The sequence below is a fragment of the Sciurus vulgaris genome (assembly GCF_902686455.1).
Source record: "Sciurus vulgaris genome assembly, chromosome: 7".
Lineage (NCBI taxonomy): Eukaryota > Metazoa > Chordata > Mammalia > Rodentia > Sciuridae > Sciurus > Sciurus vulgaris.
The window spans coordinates 97,449,375-97,467,945 of NC_136467.1; the positions used below are offsets into that span (position 1 = coordinate 97,449,375).

Below are 18,571 nucleotides of genomic sequence, written 5' to 3' on the forward strand. Positions count from 1 at the left end.
TCTTTAATTTCTTTCTTTAGTGTTCTGTAGTTCTCATTGAGAGGTCTTTCACCTCTTTTGTTAGATTGATTCCCAAATATTTTATTTTTTTCGAGGCTACGTGCATGGTGAGAGATATGGGTTTAGTTTCATTCTGTTGCATATGGATTTCCAGTTTTCCCAGCACCATTTGTTGAAGAGGCTATCTTTTCTCCATTGCATATTTTTGGAACCTTTGTCTAGTATGAGAAAATTGGATTTATTTGGGTTTGTGTCCATGTCCTCTATTCTGTACCATTGATCAACCTTTCTATTTTGGTACCAATACCACGCCATTTTTGTTACTATTGCTTTGTAGTAGAGTTGAAGATCTGGTATTGCGATACCCCCTGCTTCACTCTTCCTGCTAAGGATTGCTTTAGCTATTCTGGGTTTCTTATTCTTCCAGATGAATTTCATAATTGCTTGCTCTATTTCTGTAAGGTACATCATTGGGATTTTAATTGGAATTGCATTGAATCTGTGTAGCACTTTAGGTAGTATGGCCATTTTGACAATATTAATTCTTCCTATCCAAGAACATGGGAGATCTTTCCATCTTCTAAGGTTTTCTTTAATTTCTTTCTTCAGTGTACTGTAGTTCTCATTGTAGAGAACTTTCACCTCTTTTGTGAGATTGATTCCCAAGTATTTTATTTTTTTCAAGGCTATTGTGAATGGGGTCATTTTCCTAATTATTCTTTCCAAAGATTCATCACTTATGTATAAAAATGCATTAGATTTATGTGCATTGATCTTATATCCCACAACTTTACTGAATTCACTTATGAGTTCTAAAAGTTTTCTGGTGGAATTTCCTGGTTCCTCTAAGTATATAATCATGTCATCAGCAAATAGGGATAGTTTGAGTTCTTCTTTTCCTATTCGTATCCCTTTAATTTCTTTGGTCTGTCTAATTGCTCTGGCTAGAGTTTCAAGGACGATATTGAATATAAGTGGTGAAAGAGGGTATCCCTGCCTTGTTCCAGTTTTTAGGGGGAATGCTTTCAGTTTTTCACCATTTAGAATGATATTAGCCATGGGCTTAGCATAAATTGCCTTTACAATGTTAAGGAATGTTCCCACTATCCCTATTTTTTCTAGTGTTTTGAGCATGAAGGGGTGCTGTATTTTATCAAATGCTTTTTCTGCATCTATCAAAATAATCATGTGATTCTTGACTTTAAGTCTATTGATATGGTGAATGATATTTATTGATTTCCAGAATGTTGAACCAACTTTGCATCCCTGGGATACAATCCATTTGATCATGGTACACTATCTTTTTAATATATTTTTGTATTTGATTTGCTAAGATTTTGTTGAGAATTTTTGCATCAATGTTCATTAAGGATATTGGTCTGAAATTTTCTTTCCTTCATGTGTCTCTGTCTGGTTTGGGTATCAGGGTGATATTGGCTTCATAGAATGAGTTTGGAAGGGTTCTCTCCTCTTCTATTTCCTGAAATACTTTGAGGAATATTGGAATAAGCTCTTTAAAGGTTTTGTAGAACTTGGCTGAGAACCCATCTGGTCCCAAACTTTTCTTTGTTGGTAGGCTTTTCATGACTTCTATTTCATTACTTGAAATTGATCTATTTAAATTGTGTATGTCCTCCTGGTTCAGTTTAGGTAATTGATATGTCTCTAGAAAGCTGTTGATGTCTTCAAGATTTTCTATTTTTTGGAGTATAGATTTTCAAAATAGCTTCTAAATTATATTTTGTATTTCAATCGTGTCTGTTGTGATAGTTCCTTGTTCATTCCAAATTTTAGTAATTTGAGTTTTCTCTCTCCTTCTCTTTGTTTGGGTTTATCAATTTTGTTTATTTTTTCAAAGAACCAACTGTTTATTTTGTCAATTTTTTGGTTGTTTCTTTTGTTTCAATTCTGTTGATTTCAGCTCTGATTTTAATTATATCCTGTCTTCTACTACTTTTGGTGTTGCTCTGTTCTTCTTTTTCTAGGGCTTTGAGCTGTAGTGTTAGGTCATTTATTTGTTGATTTTTTATTCTTTTAGTGAATGCACTCCATGAAATAAAATTTTCCTCTAAGTACTGTTTTCTTAGTGTCCCAGAGATTTTGATATGATGTTTCTTTGTTCTCATTTACCTCTAAGAATTTTTTACTTTCCTTCCTGATGTCTTCTGTTATCCATTCAACATACAATAGCGTATTATTTAATCTCCAGGTATTGGAGTAGTTTCTGATTTTTACTCTGTCATTTGTTTCTCATTTCAATCCATTATGATCTGATAGAATACATGGTAGTATCTCTATCTTCTTGTATTTGCTAACAGTAGCTTTGTGGCATAAAATATGGTCTATTTTAGAGAAGGATCCATGTGCTGCTGAGAAGAAAGTGTATTCACTCTTTGTTGGATGGTATATTCTATAAATATTCTTTAAGTCTAAATTGTTGATTGTGTTATTGAGATCTATGGCTTCTTTGTTCAATTTTTGTTTGGAGGATATGTCCAGTGGTGAGAGAGGTGTGTTAAAATTGCCTAGTATTATTGTGTTGTGATCTGTTTGATTTCTGGAATTGAGAAGGATTTGTTTGACGAATGTGAATAAGCCACTGTTTGGGGCATAGATATTTATGATTGTTATGTTTTGCTCATTTATGCTTCCCTTAAGCAGTATGAAATGTCCTTCTTTATCCCTTTTGACTAACTTTGGCTTGAAGTCCACATTATCTGATATGAGGATGGATACTCCGGCTTTTTGCTGAGTCCATGTGCATGGTATGTTTTTTCTCATCCTTTCACCTTTAGTCTGTGGGTATCTCTTTCTATGAGATGAGTCTCTTGCAGGCAGCAAATTGTTGGATTTTTTTTTAATCCATTCTGCCAGTCTTTGTCTTTTGATTGTGAGTTCAGGCCATTAACATTCAGGGTTATTATTGAGATATGATTTGTATTCCCGGTCATTTGGCTCATTTTTTTTTTTTACACGACTTGGTTTCTCCTTTATTTGGCTGTTCCTTTAGGGTAGTTCCTCTCTTTGCTGATTTACATTATTGTTTTTCATCTCTTCCTCATGGAATATTTTGCTGAGAATGTTCTGTAATGCCAGCTTTCTTTTTGTAAATTCTTTTAGCTTTTGTTTATCATGGAAGGATTTTATTTTGTCATCAAATCTGAAAGTAAGTTTTGCTGGGTATAAGATTCTTGGTTGGCATCCGTTTTCTTTCAGGGCTTGAAAAATGTTGTTCCAGGCTCTTCTAGCTTTTAGGGTCTGGGTTGAAAAATCTGCTGATATCCGTATTGGTTTCTCACTGAAAGTAATTTGATTTTTTTCTCTCGCAACCTTTAAAATTCTGTCTTTTTTTTTTGTATGTTAGGTATTTTCATTATAATGTGCCTTGGTGTGGGTATATTGTAATTTTGTATATTTGGAGTCCTATAAGCCTCTTGTATCTGATATTCCATTTCCTTCTTCAGACCTGGGAAATTTTCTGATATTATTTCATTGAATAGATTGTTCATTCCTTTGGTTTGTTTCTCTGTGCCTTCCTCTATCGTAATAACTCTTAAATTTGGCCTTTTTGTGATATCCCATAATTCTTATAGATTCCGTTCATGATTTCTTTGCATCTTCTCTGTTTGGTCAACTTTTTTTTCAAAGTTAAATATTTTGTCTTCAATGTCTGAGGTTCTGTCTTCCAGGTGTTCTATCCTATTGGTTATGCTTTCTATGGAGTTCTTAATTTAGTTTATTATTTCCTTCATTTCAAGGATTTCTGTCTGTTTTTTTTTTCAGTATCTCTAACTCTTTATTGAAAAGATCTTTTGCTTCCCGAATTTGCTCTTTTAACTGTTTAGCAGTGCGATCATTCAAAGCCTGCATTTGCTCTTTCATCTCATCATTTGCATCTCTGATCATTTGAGTTATGTACATTCTGAACTCCCTTTCTGACATTTCTTCTGCCATGCAGTCATTGGATTTTATTGCTATACCGTCTAGGTTTGTTTGGGACATTTTCTTCCCTTGTTTTCTCATATTGCTCAGGTATCTACCCCTCTAGTAGTTGAACTCTGGGATATTGTAGATTTCCTCTATTGACTAATATTGTCTCTGTAGATTTCCAATAACTCACCTCTTAGCCTTCAGTAGCCTAAAGTCTGTGATTAACTTGATAATGCGGTGCTCCAAAAGGAAGCTACCCCTCTAGGGTGATGGCCTTCAGGTCGGGTATATTACCTGTCAGTTGGCAGAGGCTCCTCCACTTGTTGACTCATAGTCAGCCAAAGGGGGACTAGACTGCAGACTGGGGCACATCTGATCTGGGCCTGTGTCTCTGGTTCTACTGCCCTGGTGGGAAAGCCTCACCCAGCAGGGAAGACTCACCCAGTGGGGAAGTTTCGCTGCGCAGCTCTCCTCTGAGAAGTTCTCTTTGGTCCAGAGCTTCCACCTGGACTGGGAAGCCCTCCTCTGTGACATTCCCAGGGGCCCGGACCTACCACCTGGGCTGGGGAGCCTGGCTCTGCAAGGGACTTCCTCGCTGAGTGGCCCTCCTCTACTACATTTCCTGGGTACCGGAGCTACCGCCTGGGCGTCAGACCCTCCCTCTGTGTCTATGCCTCTCACTGCGACCCTCCTCTGCAATGCTTCCTGTTGACTGGGTTCTCAAATCCAGTAGGGGAGTCTCACTGGGCCACTCTACTCCACAAAGTTCCCTGCATTTCAGGACTACTGCCCCATCTGGTGAGCCTGACCAGTGGGAGAGACTAACCCGGTGGCTGTCCCGAGTCTCTTAATACCTCCTTTTCTTGACTCCTGGGTCTTGTCAAAGGTCCTCTAGCCTCCTGTAGGTGTCTCAGGAAGGGAGCTGCCCTTCCAATGATGATGCCACGCCCTTAGGAATAATTCAAAATGCCTGCACCAACCTATAAAGAAGCCTCTGGCTAACTCCATGATGCATGCGGGCTGGCTAGGCTGCCAGCTTGCTCCACGATGGCGACAGACCTCGACATGGTGCTCAGGCAGGGTCACTCAGTGATGGCGTCTGTCTTCGGCCTGGTGGTTGGGTGGGTTGGCTGCCTGCTGCCTAGCTATGCAAGGCAGGTGGGTTGGGTGCCTCCAAGATGCAGGTGGTCTGACTCACCTGCCGGCTCACTCTGTGACTGCAATTGACCAGTGATGGCCCATCGTTTGTTTTAATAAATAATCAATTAGTAAACTAGTTTCCTAGTTGGAGTAGAAACTCATTGAATAAAACTGCACATCTGATTCATTTAAATCCTCTTCTTGCTTTTATAAAACTTATTTGAAATATTCTTAAATACATGTTTAAGTTTTCTTTCTCAATAAGGGATTTTGAAATCATGTGACTACCTATATTTTTTCTTTTTTATTTTTTACAGACTGCATTTTGATTCATTGTACACAAATGGGGCACATCATTTCATTTCTATGGTGGTGCATAATGTGGATTCATACCATTCATGTAATCATACATGTACATAGGGAAATGATGCCTGTCTCATTCCGCCATTTTTTATACCCCCTCCTTCTCATTTCCCTTTACGTAATCTAAAGTATCTATATTTTTAGCAATTATATTTATGTTAGTTTATAACTTTTTGTTCTCCTTTGCTGGTAGATTATTCGTCTAGTTTATAATTCTCTCATAGGCAAAAGAAATTCTTTTTAAGATTTGCTATATATTCTGCCTTTAGGAAGTTGATCCAAACCATCCTGTTAAAACAGTATGGTTTCAAACTATTCCTGGCACAAATTTGGTCACTGTCTTTTCTATCACATCATATCCTTTGAACCACATTTCAAATTATGTCTGTTAGGCAAAACTAGTTTTTATTCTGTGTGAATGCCTTATCTCTACCAAATTAATAAGTTATAGGTTGACATCATTGAAAATTTAATATTAAATTTTAACAATCACTATTTCAAAAATGTAAAACACAATACTATGTTATACATTGATCTATAAATGGTATAAACCAATAGTCTCTTTCCTAATTCTTGGAGACAGAGATATAACAAGCAAGTCATTTTTTTCTTATTGCCAAATTTGTATTTTTCTTTTCATTCTTTCTATTTATTTGTTTGTTTCAGTTTGGTTTTATGTGCATGCATGAATATATATGACTAAGACACACTGGGGGAGAAAACATTATGTGTTCTGTAAATTAATATACTTTTTGATTTCTCTGTCCCCTAAGGAACCTCTTATGATTTTTTTCTCTAGGCAAGTCCAGTGGGGAGAGATGGAACTGTTCCATGGACGATGTGTTAAAGAAAGATTAGTGTAATTTATATATTCCATGCCATAGAACCATGTACTAAATTACACATATGCATATTTATACTGCATATAAATATTTAAGGTATTTATAATTATTAATAATTATATTTTAAGTGGTAAATAATCATAAATAATAATCATAATCAATACATATAGTGTTTAAGTTAGAGCATGAGATTTGGCACCTAATTATATAATATTAGAATACTACAATGATTATAATTTTGTATCTTTGAATATTATTGATTAGATTTATTATGTTTAATGATGAATGCTTCAGGAAAAAGGTAGATGAACTTATGTATTGCTTATATTCATTTAATCATAGAATTGAATACTATTAGAAACAAAACTGAAGCAATGTCAGATTCTTAAAATAAAACAAAATATTATTAATAAAAATATTATATTAATCATCTCTTTTTTATGAACACTGTCAAGGAATTCATTTGCTTTCTGAGCAAAGTAAGAAAAAACAAACATTTCAATACTACTAATTTTTAACTTTCTTTTGAACAAAACAGATCTATCTGCATCATGAAGGGGAATAGCAAACAATATTATGTTTCTTCTACTACTAAGATTCACAATAAACTTCTGTATGAATAATTTGTGAACAATTGCATTTGCAACTTGATTTGTATGTTAGTATGTCAGTTTCTGGTTTAGATCATAGAAGCCCTTATACCAGGTTAAGGGGATTATAACTCATGCTATAGACAAAGGAGTCCATTTCTATTCAGAATGAATAACATTTATGTTGCTCAGCTGCATTGTGCTCAGGGTAAAGGTATTAATCTCTCCTGTGTTTTCTTCATCATAAAGCACTCTGCAATGTTGTCCTGGATAAAACCTCAGCAAATCATTGTTATTAATTGACAATGGTTCTAATTCTTACCACAGAAGCACATTAGGTGAAAAAATTAAATTCATCCATGTTTTCAACATAAATTACTTAAATTCACATCTGTGGTTTTATAGCTTCCTTTGAAATTTTACAGTGTTACTTTTATGATTTTGCAATTTAAAAGGTCTTCCTTTTGGGTTAATTTATTGGATGTTCTCATGACTCCGAACTGATTTTATTTCGTTAACCATATAAAAGTTAACCGATCAATTTGATCAGTCTATATGATCTTTTAAGACATTTAAACATTAGAGCATACTACATATGTCTATTTTGTAATCAGAAGTGACTAATTAAATACTATATAATATATTTTGTAAAATGTTTAATACATGTTTGCTTTTTTTTCATTTATAATTGCAAGAGAAATAAATTTGGAGTGCATTCAAATAGTATTGCCTGAAGAGGCTTTGGAAGCAGCAGGAAAACACTCTGCCTAACCCCAATTAGTCTTGTTTTCCATATTCAGGGCAGTTCTGTTTTTCAACATATCCACTAAACATGATGATAATGAAAATTAATATGGTTAGAAAGCAATTCAATAGCAAATGTTTATTGTTCATAATTGTTGTTTCCTGTTATAATTTTCATAAAACCTGTCAACTCTGGAAAAAGGGTTCAAGAAGTATGTGAGCTGGAAAGTAGGCAGGTGCAACTGAATCCTACAATAGGTGCTCTGTGGCAAAGTAGCATGGAGGCCACCTTCAGCAAATTGATTTATATTTGTACTGTGGTTGGGGAGTTTGCTACTTCTCAGAATAAGTAAAACCTAGAGGTGAATTAAATAATTTAATTAATCCATGAACCCATGTATAAAGGCTAGTTCTCTTCCAAAAGAAGGGAAAGGGAGGGGCAACAAAGCATAGGTGGATAATACAGACAGATAAGAGGAATAAGTGCTAGTGTTCTATTGCACGGTAAGGCAACTATAGTTAACAATAATCTATTGCACATTTCAAAAATGGTCTAAAAAGAATTTGAATATTCCAAGACAAAGAAATAATCAATGTCTGAGATGATAACATGCTAATTACCCTGATTTGATCATTATACATGATTTACATTTATTGCAATATCACACTATACCCCACAAATATGTACAATTTTTATGTGATGATTAGAAACACAAACTTATGTAAGGAACAAAAACACCAAAGATGATGATTTAACTATATTTGTATTTGTATAAGAATATACCTTGTAAAGTGAAAAATTGGGTTATGCCATAGGGGGAGACAAAGATGATGATGCATTATAATGGGGAGGATGGGATAGGTTTTTGTGAACTCTCCCTTTTATCTAGTCCTACATTTCACATTGGTTCAATGTTCCTAATAACAGTTAAAACTCATGGGAAATGGTCAAAAGAAATGGATGGAACACCTGCCCAGAACTCTAGTAAAAAATCTCCCCCACCAGAAGAAAAAATTCTAGCAAATCTTAACTTGGGGTTTCCTTCCATGAGACTAGAACCTAAGCTCCATGGAATTGAAGGGTTTATCTGTTTTGCTCATCATTGTATTCCTTGAGCAGTATCAGGCATGGAATAGTTGTTCAATAAACATATTTTGAATAAATGAAAATGTTAGTGACTCTCAAAATGATGGGTTTACAAAAAGAAGAAGAAACAGTGTCTAAAATCATATCTCTGGTAGAATCAACACATATGTAACATCCAAATAGTTGCCAAGTTATATGTTAAGGACCATATTTATTTAAAACTCAAGTTCACCTCTTTGTAATCTTGAACAATTTTCTCTGCCATAATGCTATCCAAATTCTTCATCCAAATTTCCTCCAATGTAGAGCTAGCTACATTGCATTTTAAGTTGATTGGCGTATGGTTTTTCTATTTACAATTACATTAAAAAGTGGTGCGTGTGCAGTCCAGCTTATGCTGAACATTCTGTTCCATCTGGTGAAATTCCGATTGTGTCATGGACTTTCCTGGTCACACAAGAGCAAACTCGCCTCCTTACCTCATATTTCCCAAATGTCTTCTTAGAACTCATCTATTGAGAACAGCTATTTGTACTAAAGTCAATTTACCTGCCTCACCCAAAATAACTAGCTTACTCTATCATTGATTTGATTCAACATTTAAACCAACAATTGTAATGTAGGACTGAAAACAACTAATAGACTAGAAGAGTTGTGAATATAATACTAGGGGCAGTTCAAATCTGGGGGATTTATTCAAGTATCCAATTAAAAGAGAATATCTATACCTAGGATTTGGGAAAAGGACATTTCAGACAGAACAGTGTGAACACAAGGAGAATAAAAGAGGAAAATGTGGTTCAACCATATGGGTAGATGTATAATATGTGGAAGTACTGAAAATAAAACCAGGGAAGACCAGGATTAATACGTAATTTATTCTGCACCACTGAAGGTTTTTGACCAAATGTCTTAGATGACTGAAACTGGATAAAATTGATGTGATTTCAATAACAGTTCATAGAAACTATAGGAAGAGAGACTGGGTGGGAAGAAGCTGGTATACTAGTTGAGTTGAAATGTAAAGAGAGCTCAAATAAGAATAGTGGTATGAGAAGGAAAGTTGCCAGATTTGATCTAAGGAAGAGAAGCAACTAGCTGGAGAAGAGATGGATGGATAATGATGCTGGGTTTCTAAACTTGGAAGAGTAAGCACTGTGAGTAAGAAACTGAAGGAGGAACAGTTTTTAGAAAAGACAGAGATTAGATGACCCAGGACACCACCTCGGAAAATATGTGTATTATGGCATGGTTGAAAAAAATGGTTTGCAAAAGAGCTATTGGGCATACAAGAAGACAATCAAAGTATAGCAAGTGTCATGAAAGGCAAGGAACAGAATGTTTTAATGAAAGGGAATGTTTAGTATTACAGAGACTCCTAAGCATATGAGCACTAATTAAAGATTTGCTAACAAGGCTTTAATAATCTTTGTGAAAAAACATACAATAAAATGCAGAACAAGGTAGGCAAATTTAAAGGTGTTCAAGACTGTGTAGAAGGCTAAGAAATACTAAAATGTGTGATACTGTATACCTTAAAGTTTGTTTAAATAGAAGGATTGAATTATTTGTATCTGACTCTCAAAAGTAACTTCACAAGTAATAGACATAAACAGAGTGCTAAAAAAGTAAACTTTCTTTCACACAGCAGAAGATAATGCTGCAAATAAAATAAAGATGTCATATTTTAAAACAAAATCTAACTGGTATGCATTATTGCTATCAAAAGGGTCAGTATTCAGGAAGGAGAAAGGACATTTAGAGACATAATTTTGTGGAAAAACGATTTTGTAGACAGTTATCTTTGAAACATCTCTCCTCACCCTCTTCCACAGACCATGTCTGACAGTGGTGTCTGGTGTAGCTACAACTGCACCACTTGGAAAATGAGACCATGTGCTGATAGAGCATACATTTATACCTGAGAAGTTAAAGCAGTGTGTGTATGTGCGTTCGTGTGTGTGTTTGAGAGAGAGAATGAGAATGTTTGAGAGTTAAATATGTCTCCACATACAGGAGGACTAGGAATGGCAGGAAATGTAGGAAATTTTACCAAAGGCTAGATACATTCCCTCAGAAAATAGAATTGGACTAGAGACATTTTATATTCTACGCAAATGAGTCTTCTAGTAATGCTCTTCTATTCAAGGGGCCAAGATGGCTTTAACCCTCCCCTAAGTTTGACCAAGTTTACACAGGTTTCTTCCTGACTCCAGATTCCTGACCATCCTTCCTCTTCCTAGAGGATGTACTTTAGAAAACTTTCTCTAAATGCTTTCTCTTCCCCCTTTGATATGTAAATCTTTTTAAGAAACCTCTTGCCAGTTTTCTAGTTCAGTAATATCTTTCTAAGGACCTGGGGGGCATCCCTTTGAAATGTAAGCATTAAAGAAGAAAGAGCCCTAACTTCCAACTTTTGGGGGCAGAGGGTGGTCCTGAGCCTAAGTTGGAGGGAGTCCATGCTCCAAGTTGTACTACAAGCCCACTAGCAAACATAAATGGCCTGTGTTCTCCCTCTGGCTCCAGTTCTTAAAAATTCTTTCACCCGTTATTTCAAGAGTTCAACTTAGACTTTTCTTTCCCCTTTTGAAATTGTCTTGGAAAAAACAGTCATCCTATGTGATCAACTTTTTCACTGACACAGGCAAGTCCTTGTCAACAGCAATTGTGTACATAACCTAAAAAAATCAGAGCAAGACCAAGGTAGAAATGCCAGACCAAAAGCAGAAATCTACAGTTATAGGTCCTAGGAACTGTACTTACTAACACGTTTCTGAAGATTACACACATGCTCTTGAATCATGAGACTGCCAGATTCAGTACAACCAAAAATACAAGGCAATTGGTAATTTAAATTTAAAAAAAGAAAATAGTTTAAGTATATTCCATGCAATGTTCAGGGCAAATTTATACCAAAAACTACTTACTGTTTATCTGAAATTAAAATTTAATTGAGCATCCTGTATATTATCTGGTGCCCCCTCCATTAGGAAAGCTATTAGTTTGAAACATCTGCCATTCATAGAGATCAAAGACCCAATTTACAACAGTATCAACTGCTAGCTCTAACAGCTGTCCTCTACTGTGTACTTCCCACATTTCTGGCCCTGTATGCTGAACTGGAAGGGTTAGCAATGTCAGCTAGCCTGAAAGAGAGGGGTAAGAAGAAAAAAAAAAGAACAGAAACCAGCTTACTCCTGCCCTCAAGACAGACAGCTGATGTCAGGTCACCTACATGCCTTGGCTGGTGGAGGAGGGTGGCAAAAGTCATATCTCTGAAGGAAAATTTAAATGTTAATACATTTCTTAGCCTGGATTACTTTCTGATTCACTGTATGACTTAGAGAGAAGGTAGGACTCAGAGAGACTGACAAATTTTTATCCAGTGTCAGTAAAATGATCCCCCATTATGAAAAACACTAAAATAAAATTGCATTTCCAAATTCTATGTATTTGTTCAATGTACCAATTATATAGGTATGATTGTAGAAGTATAACAATAAGTACTTTTCAAATTTTATGTGCTTCAAGATTTTGTGAAATTATTTACTTAAAATATTAATAATTCTAAAGAAATACTTCTGAAGCAAACATTTCACCAATACCAATTATAAAACATCTAAGAATTATTGAAAAGCACTAAATATTAATGAATATTAACAAAACTTCTCTATATGTCAGTTTTATAATCTTTGTGTTCCTTTTTTCTGAGGTATAACCGTATCAAATAAGATCATCAATTTTAATTGTATAGCTTAATGTTTTGACAAACAAATAACCATTTGTGTCACAGAATATTTTAAGAATCAGATGAGAACTATGATTTCACATATGCAAATATATACATATTTTATAAAATTTCAGAGTTTTTGTTGAATTTAAAACCCACTCAGGAATATCAAATTCTTACACTAAATCTTCCTCTAGATTAGTAGTTAATTATTTGAGATAATAACTATACAGCTATACTACACCTATATCTAAATTTCTTAAAGTTGTACTTAATATTTAAATATATTAGTGTTACCTTTTTGAATGAATGCTAACTGTAATTACTAGGTTCTTACGTACATAAATAGCAATAAAATACTATCAAAACATACTAATATGCTCCCCTTTTTCAGATACAGGTTTGTTTTTTCCATATTTCAATGGGAATTCCTATTTGGAACTGCCTTTTTTTACAACCCTGGATGAATCAAAGTTTTTCCTGGAGAAAGAACACAGTAGAATTGTCACCATCTACTTGACTATAAAAACAAATATGTTAAATGGAACTATTCTCTACAGTGAGTATTAAATGTTTGACCTCCCTATGTTTCTTGCTTCTTTCTCAGATGTTAACCTATTAAATCAATGAATTATTTATTTAAATATTATAGAAAAACTACGCTACCTGAGTGCATGAAACATTACCAAAAAGAAATCTTAGTTCTTTGTAGTTTTTCACCAAGTGTCTTTAATTTATGAGTCACTCAATGGAACATGACTTAAAAACAGGCTCTGAACTGACAAGAAAGAATAGAGCAAGCATATGAATTTGACAGCATATGGCTATAACAGTAAAACATAAATGCTGCAAATGTTTCCGAGCATATTTTTATGGTATAAATCACTAAATATGAATTGCACTCAATACTTAGGAACTTGGAAATAGACATTCCAAAGCTGAGATTCATTTGACAATTGGGAAAATTTCTATTACTTTCTTAGCAGCATCTATGATCATGGTTTAAGCTGACTTGAAAATAAATAATAATATTAACAGTATTGGTTATACTGTTATATAGCTATATATATATAGCTTCATATCCAGGATTCTGTGCATTATTATGCAATATGCTCACAAAGATTGCTAAAACAAGAATTTATGAGCTACTTTCTTCTCTGAGTGACTATCATAAGCTGTATTAAACTGTAGTTTTCAAAATATGATGATTGTTTTATCTCTTTTGAAATGAATACAGGGAAGTTTAAACATTTCTCATAGAGAAGATATCATTGCTCCCATACTTTAATAGGTTAGCCACTACAGGACAACTATTCTTTCCCACATAATTTGCTCCTCTACTTTGAACTCTTTTGGAAAATTGATTTATTAGTCTGCTTTCTTAACAAAATTTAGACCTTTTTAATTATTGAACTATGAGTTAAATGCCTAAAAGAAGGCTTTCAGAAAGATGGGCACAGTTAGAAGTTTTGAACATTGAATTAAAATTGAGAATTTATATCGTATTTTAGAAAGAAACTGACTTGTCATAACTAGGCCAGCATTATTCATTCCCCAGAAGCAGAAGCGCCTGCTCTTAAATGATGACTTTAGAAAGCCTGATTTATTTATGTGAAAAGAGAGGGAGAAAAAAAGAAACAAGGAAAAGTTGTTTTTCTCTGTAAAATCTAAGTGCTGGTAGATGATCATGAAATTCGGAGGTAATAGTCCATTGCAGGAGCAACAAAACAAAACAAGGGACAGAAGACAAAAACACAATAATTTAAAGCCATAGCAAAGTGATTTCTTGCTTCTGCAGTTTTTAAAGTTGTATAGAATTGGGAGGTGTTTCCTTGGGAAAAGTATGTTTTGTTTTTACCAACTAAAACAGGTCATAGTCGAAGCAGCAGCCAGCCTCTGGGAATTCTGCTCTGGGCCCATGTCCCTGTCTCATGTCCTTGCTGCCACTCAATGGGCTCTTTGGGAAGGCCACAGAAACACATGCTAAGCTATATGCCCTCTGCTCAAGTTGGTACTTTAATTTAAATCCAATGAAGCTCAAGCTGATGTTGCTACCAGAGGATTATTTTTGCCTCTTATTCAATGACATAGTAAAACAATCTAACTAGAAATCATTCGTAATAACAGTGTCATTGCAATTATCATTCATTTTTGTCCTTGTCTTAAATAATTGTCTTTGTTACAGCAGGGAATACATCAAAGTTATTTACTCCAGGGAGTTTCCTAGCCTGCAAATGGAGAAAATATTTTTGTCTGTAATGCATATTCTGTTCACTGGTGAGGTGGTAATTTATCCCTACACTATTGGGAATGCCCTAGCAGAACATTTCCTAGGGTTGCTGCTTTCTCTTCTCTTGGAATTTGTCAACCTCATAAAACAACAGATGAACACAGATTTTTGTGATTCATTTAGATACCTGTAGTTTAAAAGGTGTCTCATAACTTGACATAAGGGCCAATTTTCTTTCTTTTAAAATCAGTATATGATGTGCAGGAACAATTAAAAGTAGTGAGAAAATTAAAACAGATGTTTCACTTTAGATTTGGGGAGTTGATTTGGGTATGTTGTTTTGTTTTATCATTTTTTTGTTAGTTTTCCCTTTTATCCCCCCCCTGAGCATTTCACTTCAACCCATTTTCATATCACAAGCATTTATTGAACATTTGTATTTTATGTCATCAAATATTTAAGGAAAAAGAATTACCAGGCTGATAAGCCAATGTCAGCTTTGAATTGTATTCCTAGTTCAAAACTGAACATTTATCTTGTTTCAGTTTGCCTCACCAACTAATTGATGTTGAAAAGGAACAAAAGGAAGATAAAACTTGAATCCTTATAGAGTTACTGTAAAAATCCTTAGAAAGGATGGTTTGAAAAAGAACCCTCTGTGGGAGAGCGACAGCTCTGAGAGCAGCAGTCAAGATGAAAAGAAAGCTTTTTCAGTCTGCCACTGAACCAATTCAGAATTCTGGAACCCAGTCAAAGGAGCTACTAATAGGTCATGGGAGAAGGGATGAGACCACACAAAATTCTTTAGGTGCACTTTCAGAAAATGAGCTCTATTCGGCAAGCAGTATCAATCAGGAGGTTTCGTCATGGGATATGTTACTAAGCAGTTGGATCCATTCTATGCTGCTTCTTTGAAAAGACATAAGCATGCCCTGTGGAAGTATGTGATCTTTCAGAATTGGGAGCAGGCATCTGACCAAGTCCCAGGAGGCAAATTACATGAGCAACTCTAGTGGGAGGACAGGATTCAGACGCTATCTCTTTATCACCTAATGTGTATACTTAAAGTTTGATATTTATTCCAGGGAGAAATTGACAGACAAAAGTGGGATTGGAATGGCCTTCTTTTTTAGGGGGGACTAAAAAAGGTGGTTTCTGATACTACTGGAGAAAACAAAGTCATAACACCTGCCTTTCTCTATAAAGTGATTCAAGAATATACAATATCTTCATTGGATACATGTACTATTTGTAATGATGTTATGGCAAGGCCAATGAAATCCTACAGCATTTTCTCACATCACAGTGCAAAGCATCTTCTTTTCTTATAGAAAAAAAGATTATTCTGCTGTTTTAATCATTTTTACAGTGTGCACCACATAATTCTTTGACTGACTTTGTCCCTACCTCCTTAATAACTTCCAGTAGAGCTAACTTCTGATGCTCATGGGCAGGAGTGGTTTTGAAAGCATGGATGGATGAATTCATGCATCATTGTTCACAAGGTACTTAGAAATTGCTTTTAATTTTGTCATCTCTTTTTATGACAGAAAAGTCAAATTCAACAAGTTTTGAGTGCCTAAAAGTACTTATCATTCTGTTAGGCAATGTGAGAGATACAAAGTTGAATAAGAGATGGTCTACATTTCTAGTTTGTCAACATTTAGTGGAGAGATACCATACATATAATTCTGTAAGAAAGCTGATGGTAATAGGTTTTGTAACCTAAGTGTAAATTAAGAACTGAGGCAGAATAAAAATATTCATTACTCTAGAGTCTGAATTTCATCTCCTCTATGGAACTATGTTTTATAGCTCTCTCTCCTACCCCATCTCCTCAGCACTTCAACCAATACCTTGCAAAGAGTAGGGGCTTGATTGGAATAGTTCTTTAAGTTCCATTTGTGATTTATTCAACCTTCATGGATGTGTTGAAAACTAAGCACATATTGAATCTTTAGGAAATTGGCCCACTGGAAATTGTAATACTTTCTTCCTCTGACAAATACAAACAAGCAGTACAGATTTCAGTGGTTTAGTTAAAATGCAGCTTAAATCAGATAATTTTTTTCCTGAATCTACTTAAGCAGGAACAGAATTAGGTTTGGTAAATTTTTCTGTAACAAGATGTAAATATTTTTGCAGTTGGGACAGTCCCCATCCCAAGTGTAGAACTTTGCCATTGTAGCATGAAAACAATCACACACAATATATACATGATTGAGTACAGTTGGATTAGCACCAAAATTTATTTACAAAACCAGACAGTGGCAGATTATGGTCCACAAGTCATAGCTTTTCAACCCTTAACCTAAAAGGATATGATTCATCAAACTTATCTTGAAATAGAATAATTCAATTCAACTTCTGATTGAAATTTATGAATAATGCCAATGCAAGATACACCCCTGCCTCTGATATAACCACCAGGGAAGTGAAACCAACCAGGAATAAGCTTGATTCTGATAGAAGGAGGTGGGGTATAAAAAACAAATAAATATGCAACCATAGCAGCAAAGAACAGATGATTCCAGTGAAGGACTAAAATTCCTGCTATGACTATTTTGAGAATAGTATGATCTAGCAATTAAAGAAATTACTCTGGAATTGGACTACCTGGATCCTTGATCAAGTTCCTTAATATCTCTATGCCTCAGTATCTTCAAAATGGAATAATAATACATACCTAAGACATAAAAAGTTATTGCAATGATTGAGAGAGTTAACACACTGAACCTGCTTAAAACAGTGCCTGGCACACAAAAAGCATGAAGTATATGCTAGATACCTTACTTTTTCAGATAATGCTTTAATATCTGGCCCCCTAAAAACTGGTCTAAGGAGTAAGCATAAGGAACTAGGGTCCTAACATATAAAATTTTTGACTAAGAGTTACAAATATTATATATAATGGAAGCCATGTTCACCCTGGGAAAGAATAGACAATTAAAAACATCCTGGAATCAGGTGTTATGGACAGTTGCAATTTGGGGTCTTCATTTTTATTCATTTCACCTAAATGAAGAGAATTAAATTCCTTTAAAAGGAATGATTCCTTTTAAAAGGAATGATTCCTTTAAAAGGAATGATGATTTTCCTGGTTAACTGCAATTAGCAGCCTTGAAAAAAAAATAAAATAGGTTCTTGATAATTTTAAAAAACTGGTTCAGAAGTTAGTCTATAGTCTTGTGTAATAAACATGTGTTCAAAAACTAATTCTGCATGCCAGGCTGCTGCCATGATCCCTCAGTTCTCCCCAGATCTTCTCTGTCTGCCATATTTACCCTACTGATTAGCTCATTGTGACACTAGTTACTGCCTGGATCACCATTGTGGGTTAAAGATGTCTTTCAATCACGAGCTGCTGTTAAGGTTGCTAATGGGATTGCTGCTGCTGCATACAAACCTTAACCTTTAAGTTGAGCCAAGAAAGGGCAGTTCCATTATCTGTACTCATCATTATTAATTCTTTGGAAATGATACTAAATTTTACTTTAATTCAAACTAATGACTAATGAATCTCTTCAAAAGGTTTATTTATAAATGTTCTCAAATCCGATGTTTGGAAGTAATCACTATAATGGCTCAAATAAAGAAAAATGCTCATTTTTAACGGAATGGTACCACATAAACCATAAATGCTATATCTTTGATAGTTCAATGAAGTGAGGAAGCAATCAGGCTTAGGAAATTTCAGATACACAATCCAATGTAGTATACAAGTAAATTTTAAAAACTTGACTAGGATATCATTATTTCTTTCTCTCCTTGATACAGATTTATTTATTATTCCTTTATTAGTCTTAATTATTATTCCTTTTTATGAGATTAACTTATATGTCTATTAAATTATTTATATACAAATGTTAGACTGAAACTTATTAGAATTATCTCTCTGAAAGGATACACAATCCA

The 18,571-nt window shown here is 34.7% G+C and overlaps 1 protein-coding gene across 1 annotated transcript in view; it reads left to right on the plus strand.

Moving 5' to 3' along the window:
• The window catches only part of EYS (eyes shut homolog), a gene marked incomplete at its 5' end in the record, with an annotated part of 1,696,555 nt that overhangs the window by 1,390,975 nt on the left and 287,009 nt on the right, over positions 1-18,571 (plus strand). Inside the window, 1 exon segment of the mRNA XM_079147376.1 lies at positions 12,821-12,985. Coding sequence (XP_079003502.1) covers positions 12,821-12,985 — 165 coding nt within the window.